This window comes from Anopheles cruzii, chromosome 2, assembly GCF_943734635.1.
Source record: "Anopheles cruzii chromosome 2, idAnoCruzAS_RS32_06, whole genome shotgun sequence".
Classification (NCBI taxonomy): domain Eukaryota; kingdom Metazoa; phylum Arthropoda; class Insecta; order Diptera; family Culicidae; genus Anopheles; species Anopheles cruzii.
The window spans coordinates 21,494,192-21,502,883 of record NC_069144.1 but is presented as its reverse complement, the minus strand read 5'-3'; the positions used below and the strand labels follow the sequence as shown (position 1 = coordinate 21,502,883).

Here is an 8,692-nt window from a genome sequence, read left to right as displayed (position 1 = left end):
GTAATTTTTATAATACACACGGCAATTGCACGGCCGATTAAGATGCTGTCACTTCTCGTCTGGCGATGCTACGCTGCCTGCCAACTGCTCTGCGAACTATTGTTCGCAGCATTAGTACCCAGTTGGTGCGGTTGTAACTCACACAAATCCCCCAGCAGGCAGCACACATGCACACAGAGATAGGATAATCGAGATCCATGTTGCCATGCCAACTGCGGAACGGTGACCCAACGAGATGGTATGTTTAATTGTCTCACACATTACCGGCAACCTATGGTTAGTTGGCGAGCTTCGTCAGCAATCGCTAGGCCAACGTTCGACAGACATTTCAATATCACAGCAGAGTACCAGCATTTGTGCGTATTGCATTGCACAAGCAAGGGCTCCATGGGACCTCCTCCGGGGTGACCAGAAGCGCAGTCGAAACGCAATGTTTGGAAATGTGCCGTGTCGCTTGGAAGCCTATTGCTTCAGGAGGAAGTTCGCAGCAGGGGATCAGCAATACACAACCGAACGTAGGACGAACCGTTTAGTTCGCTGTTAAAACCACTCGGCGATGCTCTGCTCTGCCAACATCTCTCGGCAGCCCTCTCTTTCTCCCGTGAGCGTGTTGCTCTCCCTCGCAACCAACTACAGTTACCTCTGGAAAAGAATCATAGACAGGCCACACACAAACACAAGCGCAAGAATGTACCCATACATGTATATGTATACTTATACACTATGGCAAACAATCAAACTAGCAAACAATCGATAGGCCCCCTTTGGCACGTCGGTGCGTAGCCGATTGCTTTAAATTTTCGATCTGCTCATTAACTCCCGTGCGAGACAGTGCTTCTCATTACTTGCAATGATCAGAGCTCACGGCAATAGAGTACCACAGCGTAGCATCCTTTCCTCAGACGGATGCGAACGGAAAAAGGAACCCTTCCACTGACCCGCACACCATGGGGCGATGCATCTTCGATGGCTCAATAAAACCGTTTTCAATCTAAAACGTAGAAAACGTGTGGGGTCACTTCATCGAACTGTAAAACAAACTTGTGCGAGAGATATCGACCGGACACAAGCAGTGGGGGTACACGTATCATACACCTTTACGAAACGGATTGCGCATTGTTACACTTCCGCTTCCGATTTTACCCAAATGGGCGAACGCTAATGGGACGATCCAATGGTGATCGGATGAAAAGGGGGAACTAGCTCAGTCCAAGGCAAAAATGTGCGATGGAAAAACTTACGAGAAACCAGACACGATTCGTCGTTGTGTGCCGTGTCCAATTGGTCATCCGAGTTTGCGACACGCTCCCGTGAACCACGCACCGCGAAGGCTGGCCACTGGTTGCCCGAAGAGGCCTAGGACCGGACTTACGAATTACTTACACGACGCGGATCGACAAGCGGATCGTCGCTGAGTCGCTGCTGCTGCTGCTGGTCGTGAAAACTGATTACAATCCGAATTTCCAATTCGCTGCTCCGTGCTCCGTGTTCGATCGCGTAAGGAAAGAAAATGAACAACGCGAACACCACCTTGACAGCTCGCCAAAGGCTCCCTCTGCGACGCTCGAGTGCGACCGGGACAGCGATAGGGCCCGCGCGAAAGAGAACAGTGCTGTGCCGAGCGCGCGCTATGACGTTTTCACCGCGAACCACAATGGTTACAATTGTGCGACGACTTACATGAACAACGATCGAATCCCGATTCAAACGAAACGGCGGTGGTACGAAAGAGATAACTAGCGAAGGGAAAACTGGTAAAAAAATAAACAAAACCCACCACACCAAACCAATAAACCGTTGACGTTTCGCGCGTGCTGTCACAAGAACGCAAACAATTCAATCAAACGTGCGTCCTGCAAACGTCTGATGACGGTAAAAACGCGTTTTAGAATACGTCGAGTTTCGGCTTGTGGCACCAAACAATGGAGGACAACAACAACTGCACGGTTTTACCGGGCTGTAACCCTTCATCCCAAACTCTATTCAACCTTTTAAGACCGAAACAGACAACGGTTATGCGCTTTGCAGATGCAGAAATATGTCGCACATTTTGGTTAGCGGTAGTTTGAAGCATTTACTTTATTTTACATCAGAACCTTAAAATACACGTAGTACAATCTCTAAAAACACCACACAATCTCTACGCTGTTCTACTGAATAATGTTCGAAAAAAGAAAACCGAATTCACTCGGATCGGCCGCTCCCAAAACAGTTCTTGCCGTTGAATTGCGATAAGTCGAATTTAGTAATTTCGCACAGCTCTTAATACAAAAATTGCAATCCTCCCTGGTTTGTAAACAATGAGTGTCAAGATGCCAAATTCCACTGCCCATTGTGCCGATGATGATTCAGTTCAGATTTGCAACTTACGTTTGAAGACAATAACTTTGATTGAATTTGAGGAAAAAAAAATGGTAAAAATGGCAATAAATACACTGAACATGATGTTGCGAAAGAAAGTGCTCGAAAAACATATTTCAAAACGGGCCAGAAAATACGCGCCGCAGTGGCAGCATCGTTGGGTGGGTGCTTCTTACGTCTCGGTAGCTAAGCTACCTGCGGCGGTGTCGTCTACGTCGATTGCCGACGCAAAGTCCATGATTTCCACCAAACAGCGGTTAAACTCCTGCAGCACCAGACGCTCCGTCGTTCGAATGCTGCTTCCACGCCGCTGGCATTCGTCGTTTCTGGCTATCATGCACTGTAGCGTGGCCTCGATCACGTCCGGCGTCATGAAATTGTGCGGCTGCTTACTGGGCTGCACCTTCGACCAATCGATGTCCATGGGGAACGATGTATCGCTCAGCCTTTTCGTCATATCGTCCACGTCATTCTTCAGGTTGCCCAAGTGGGAACTGTTGTTGGATGCTCCCGAGTAGGCTAGACGGGCTTCGAACCGGGACAGCTGAGGGGGTGAACCTCTACAGTACTGAAATTCGTTCACGAACTGGGCGGTATTTCGGCAACCTAGCATGGAAGGGGGCAAACATTAATGTCGGAAAACGCACCCCAAACGCTAGTGAAGCTAAATTTGACGAAAACCCGCTCTGTCTTACCGGCGCACTTGCAATTACTAGAGCAAGCAATTTTGGCCTCGTAACACTCGCAGTAATTCTTCAGACAGCCTGATCGTTTGCAGTTGCACCCCTTGGTGTGTAAGCGTTTGCCAGCATCCCGCGTGCCAATGGAGCCAATTTTCGGTCTACAATCGAACGAGCAAAGAGGGAAAAGGGTCAACATTAAGCTCGGGAAACCGTACACAGCCAACGTGTCTCCACTTACTTAAACGCATTCGGATTGCGCTCTAGCGTGATTCGAATGGCCTTCTGGCGATCGCCCTCGAAATCCTGCATGTTGTGACAGTCCTTACAGTTGCAGGAAAAGCACAGCTCACCATTCGCAAAGCAATCGCAGTACAGCTTCAGGCACTGCGACTTGGTGCAATTGCAAGATCGCTTTTTGTACAACTCTCCAGAAAACGAGTCTGATCCGCGGACATCGGCCTCCTCCGCAAATTTGTCGTCTTTGGCAACATCCTTCGGCTCGGTTTTTGGACTTGCTGTTGGTTTAGCAGCAACTTCAGCCTCCTCTTTGAATTGCTTCTTCTGCTCACCCTCGTCGGTGACCTTCACCGCCGAACCGCCTCCGTTGTTGGGTGGTGTCGGCTTAGGAGTCGCTACGACCGTGCGACGAATCTGGTTCGACTGGGCAGGTTTAAAATCTTCCTTCCGTACAACGATTCGTGTTCCTATCCCTGTGCCAACGTTTTCCGGCGTCTGGAGTTTATTGCCACTTATGACCAGCTTTCGTGGCACAGGAAGCACCGGAAGCATGCTGCCCGTGGCAGTCGGTGTAGAGGCCACCTGAACAGCACCATTGCGTACCACATAGGCTTTATTGTTTTGCAAGATTATCTTCGATGGGCCGGTCGTCCCGGACGATGACGCTGCTGCGACGGGAACGCCCGTCAGTCGAGGCTGGGAACCAACGGGGGTGAAGGTGCCGGTCTTGTTTGAAGGGTGCATGACAAACTTGGAGCCAGCCTGGATCGGGTTTACTACACGCACATACTGCAACCCTTTCACAACGGGCACATTGACGGCGTGCAGTTGACCGTCGGCAGGGACCGGCTTTTTGGTCAACACACCAGCAGCAGTGTTGTTCAGGCCCGCATTCAGAATTATTTTGGTCGGTTCACCACCAGCGCCGGTGCCGGTCTTGATAATTCGAGGAGCTATCAGCGATGCACCCGTTCCCGGACCGGGGAGAGCCGCTTTGGCGACACGCAAAGTGGTCGGTGACGCCGCAGTGGTCACTGGATGGGCGAGCATTTTTACCGAGCCTGCTGGGAGTGTTTTCACCGTTATTGTTTTCGAACCCGCAAACGGTGGGGCCGTTTTTGTGAGGGTCACTGTCTTGGTCAAGACAGACGCACCGGACGTGGAGGGAACACTTTTCGGTTGAATCTGAACGATGCGCGCCTTCGAATCAATCATAACCTTCGTCGCGGGCTGCTGTTGTCCGCTTGGGAGAGGTATGGCCCGTTTCAGAACCGCGGGGCCCGGCGGTTGAATAAAAACGTTTTGCTTCATAATTACTTTACCATCGGCATTCACGAGACGGTAAGACGTGGTCTCGGCCGCTGTCGAAAGGGGCGCCTTTTTTGTGTTGTTCAACAGCTTCATCGTTGCACTGGCCTGCATTGGCCGGGACGATTGCGGCATCACGACTACACTGTTCAGCCGTGCCACGGATTGTCGTGCCGGCACTTGGGTGATGATTTTACTGGTCGGCGGCACCTTAGCACACGAAGTTGATAACACTGTCGGTAGTTTTGGGACCACGACTGCCGGCTTGATTCGTTCAACCACCGCCGTGCTCTTCGTCTCATCGTTGTCCTCTACGTGTTCCTCATCCACGTAGTAAACCTGGCAATAATGTAAGGTTATATTTAAAGGGCTACCGTTTCTGCATACCGATCAATATGCAACTGACCTCTTCGGCGGGTTCTTCAGAAAGAGCCCCTTCGTCCACGTCCTCAATCTCCTGCTCCATCTCCTCTTCCTCCTCCTCCAACTCTTCCTGGGCAATCGGCTCCACTACATCTTGTTCCTCTTCCTGTTCCTCCTCCACTGCATACTCTACTAGCTCATCCGCTTCCATAGAGGCGTCTTCTTCGGGCTCGTGATTTCTGTTTTCCATGTTTAAATTTTGTCCGTTCTAAATTGTACAAGATGGACAAACCCATGGTTAGTAAAGTGTAAAAGTAATGATGAAACAATCACGATAATAATCATAATTGACACGATAATAATTGTAAGAAGAAAAAAATTTTGCTGAAATGGTCAAAGAGATGTAACGGGACAACGTAGGTTGATAATTCTCACGGGAGTTAGGCAAAACGTTAAATCCTGCTCCATTTATATACTAGGAAGGTGATAAGTCGCATCGCAGTTAGAAAAAGGTTTCATCGGGCGGTTCGTACAAAGAGTAATCGCGGAAATGTCACTCACCGCGTAGTGTACTGCGATGGCAGGCAATGCTCACACGGTGCGGATTAATTTCCGAAAACATTCGACGCCGAGCTAACTGTCAGTCTGTCTCTTGATGATCGTTTCAATCATTTCAAACACAGACGAGTTACTTACAAATCCTCCTAGCACAGTTTTTTCGCACCCGACACCATTTTGCTTCTTTTGAATTCAAATTCAAAACAAAAACAAACTCAATTGCTTGGACTCATGTGGGGCGAAGAGTCACTGCGCGTTAGAAGGGACCTCTTGCGGGCCACCCGAGTGACGGAGAGTGGGACGTATTTTTGACTGCGACGTTTCGTGCACCAAAATCAACTCATCTTATTCCGCCAGCCGTTTGTGCGAAGGCCAGCCATATCAAATGACGAACACCAGGGCTTTTTATCGGGGAAGTTTCGCTGCTTTTGCCCAAAAGGGCCCAACTGGCATTCGGGCTTTGATTCGGTGCCGTTTTCTGACACTTGATTATGTGGTTACAAATCAAAACTCACCGTGAGATTGAAAGAACAATCGGGCTGCACAACAACTCCAATGTCGCGCGCTGTTCGCTGCACACCTCGCCAGAGGCAAGTGTATTATGTAGGCAGGACACTAGCGCGGCCTTAGTCAGCACTGTTCGGGCACTTATCACGGTCGACCACGAATAGAACACTTTTGACCGTCGTCGTCGGTTTCCGTGCTGCTGTATCAGTTTTTCACCGTACGTATCACGCAAACGACGCGTTTTATATTTGCTGCACTCGTGACAGTCACGCAGCACATCCAGGTCAACTGGGCGGGCGGAGAAACACTTTAATGCTGCAGCCCAAAGCCACCGTATCGAAGAAACACCATGTTACAAATAAAATAGAGGGATAAAATTTCAAAATCAAATTTATATTTCTCCGTTTTTCTTCTCGCACGGACGTCTCTTTTCGCTCCCTAATTCCAGTGGCTGTCAAGTTGAAATCAGCGCTGCCAACTGCGCCGACCGCGTTGCCAGCGGGCAACAGACGCATCGCCCAATCGTCACACAGCGAACGTCACCTAACGTCTCACGTTGAAACCATCAACGATCACCGTTAATTAGTGTGTTTGCTGCGGAAGGTTTTGGCCAAACAATGTTGAAAGCGGGAACGGTTTTAATTTCTAACCAGTAGACGGTAAAATGTTTTCGATTCCTTCACAACCGGATAATATTTAGTATTGCGTTACTTGACCACTTTCCAATTAAAAAGTGCAACAGATTATTCAACCAAATACACGACTGACGGGTTTTGAATATTTTTTGTTTAAAAAGGGAAATATAAGCTACGGACCTTCGGCAAATTAATAACCGAACGCTTTTGTCACAAAAGCGGACAACAGTTGAAGAGGGTTTACCAGTGTTTTTGAGAACGTACCGAATAGCGTAAGAAGCTACAGTAGATTAAAGAAACAAAATTAATTGACCATTTTATACATCTCAAGAACCTTCATTTTCGAAATCTCATTAATCGCATGCGCAAACCAAGTTGCGCATGGAGCACGAAATGGTTGCATCATAAGCCGCAGCCGGTTGGGTTTTCAGTCACTGCTTTGCTTTCACTCGCGAATCGCGTACAGTACCAAGATATTCCGCTTGCTCGAGCCGGTTCTCAAAACGCGTGTCTGTCGCGTGCGCAACCTAAATCACTGAACGAAGGAAAATAAAAAAAACGCAATGAACGTGGAGACAAAGTGCGGCTTTTGTGGAGTTGAGTCGAAGCTGAAGTGTGCCGGTTGCCAGCAGGTCTACTATTGCAGTCCGGAGCATCAAAAGAAACACTGGCGGGCGAAGCACAAACAGGAATGCGCCAAACCGTTCGAGGTACTACCTTAACCGCGGGCAATCATAAGCAACTACAACGAAGCTTTGTCTTCGCTATTAGTACACTACACGCTAATTTAAGTTTCTGTTATGGGTAGAACTTTTCAGAATATTCATTCATCGTTTGCACCAAAACCTGGTCTTTTTTTGGTTCTTTAGTCGTCAACCACGATCTCGAAATCTTGCTAAAAATAGAAGCAATCCGGCATCCCAGCAATGAATATGCATGTCCCACTGACCGCTTTTACATTTGATCTCTTCCTCGAAACTGAAGAAAAATGGTAAATGATCAATGAAACTGGCTCACGAAAGTGATGAAAATGATGGCGAAGGATTTAGTTATCAACATTAGGAAACTCTTTTCAATTCCTTGGCTAATTGTTTGCAATTTCGTGTGAGTTTCTGCTTGTCACAAAAAGTCACTTAACGAGATTACCTATTTATCTCGACGATAAAATTTTTGGTTTTTTTACTACACAATGGAAATACTCGTGAAATAAATAGTGCTCCTGGTCTGCGCTGGAAACATTTCCGTTACATTTTATTATTTATAATAATATTTATTTACAAACATTTATAATGTATTCGACGTTTCACAGCTGGCTACGAATGAAGAGTTTGGTCGCCATCTCTCGGTAACCAGGCCAATCCAGAAGGATACGGTTCTGTTTACCGAGAACCCGCTGGTGATTGGGCCCAAGTGGAACCTGGACGAGTACGAGCAACGGTCGGTGGAAGTGCCGTGTGTCGGCTGTTTTGCCGACTGTCGCATGGGACAGTTTCAATGCGCACAGTGCCACTGGCCGGCCTGCAAACCCGACTGCCCCGGATGAAATCGAAAATTAAATATCCCTGTAGACCAAACACCATGGAGAGCATCAATGCACGCGTGGTTTGCGTGATGTTCTCGATGCTGTAGAACAGAGTGAGCAGGGCCAGCACCATCGTCGCAAAGCGCGTAAGAATGAACAAGACGTTGTGAACCAAGCGCACTGCAAAGAAACAAGGAAACACAAACTTAATATTGAATAGGAAGACTTTGACAAACTCTAAACACAACAACACACACCACACTAACTCAAAATACGTAGGTTCCAATTCGGTACAGGAACCGGAGCAATGATTACAGCCTAGGTGACAGACAGTCATCCAAGCCTGCTTCATGAACTTCCATCGTCATATCGCAAAGAAATAATCAGAAAGTAAGCACGTTACGCAACGAAAATGGGCCCATGAAAAGTGAAAGGGAACTCGGAATTGGACTTTTTGGCGTCGTGTTCAAGGTTATCGAAGCGGGAGAATGAAATTGCGTTCGACAAAAGGCCGCTCA

The 8,692-nt window shown here is 48.0% G+C and overlaps 3 protein-coding genes across 3 annotated transcripts in view; 1 reads left to right on the top strand and 2 right to left on the bottom strand.

Annotated features, from left to right (window-relative positions):
- Positions 1 to 2,133: 2,133 nt before the first annotated feature.
- LOC128278661 (protein lin-54 homolog) lies at positions 2,134 to 5,163 on the bottom strand. Its single transcript, XM_053017392.1, has 4 exons — positions 4,996 to 5,163; positions 3,283 to 4,928; positions 3,057 to 3,202; positions 2,134 to 2,967 (listed from the first exon to the last, which is right to left on the bottom strand). The coding sequence occupies exons 1-4, from the start codon at positions 5,161 to 5,163 to the stop codon at positions 2,534 to 2,536; spliced, it is 2,394 nt and encodes a 797-aa protein (XP_052873352.1). The 3' UTR covers positions 2,134 to 2,533.
- Positions 5,164 to 7,198: 2,035 nt separating this feature from the next.
- Positions 7,199 to 8,195, top strand: LOC128278659 (uncharacterized). Its single transcript, XM_053017391.1, has 2 exons — positions 7,199 to 7,362; positions 7,962 to 8,195. The coding sequence occupies exons 1-2, from the start codon at positions 7,216 to 7,218 to the stop codon at positions 8,193 to 8,195; spliced, it is 381 nt and encodes a 126-aa protein (XP_052873351.1). The 5' UTR covers positions 7,199 to 7,215.
- Position 8,196: 1 nt separating this feature from the next.
- Positions 8,197 to 8,692, bottom strand: part of LOC128267724 (translocating chain-associated membrane protein 1) — a gene marked incomplete at its 3' end in the record, with an annotated part of 51,771 nt that continues 51,275 nt past the window's right edge. The window contains exon 5 of the mRNA XM_053004614.1: positions 8,197 to 8,354. Within this exon, the coding sequence (XP_052860574.1) occupies positions 8,197 to 8,354 (158 nt within the window). The remainder of the gene's footprint in view (positions 8,355 to 8,692) is intronic.

What these genes read in the sequence shown, in the direction of transcription:
- LOC128278659 (XM_053017391.1), top strand. Translation starts at nt 7,216, where the DNA reads ATGAACGTGGAGACAAAGTGCGGCTTTTGTGGAGTTGAGTCGAAGCTG. An exon ending in AATGCGCCAAACCGTTCGAG is followed by an intron (nt 7,363 to 7,961) that starts GTACTACCTTAA and finishes GACGTTTCACAG; the next exon opens with CTGGCTACGAATGAAGAGTT.
- LOC128278661 (XM_053017392.1), bottom strand. Translation starts at nt 5,163, where the DNA reads ATGGAAGCGGATGAGCTAGTAGAGTATGCAGTGGAGGAGGAACAGGAA. An exon ending in CTGAAGAACCCGCCGAAGAG is followed by an intron (nt 4,929 to 4,995) that starts GTCAGTTGCATA and finishes CATTATTGCCAG; the next exon opens with GTTTACTACGTGGATGAGGA. An exon ending in TAGTAATTGCAAGTGCGCCG is followed by an intron (nt 2,968 to 3,056) that starts GTAAGACAGAGC and finishes CTTCCATGCTAG; the next exon opens with GTTGCCGAAATACCGCCCAG.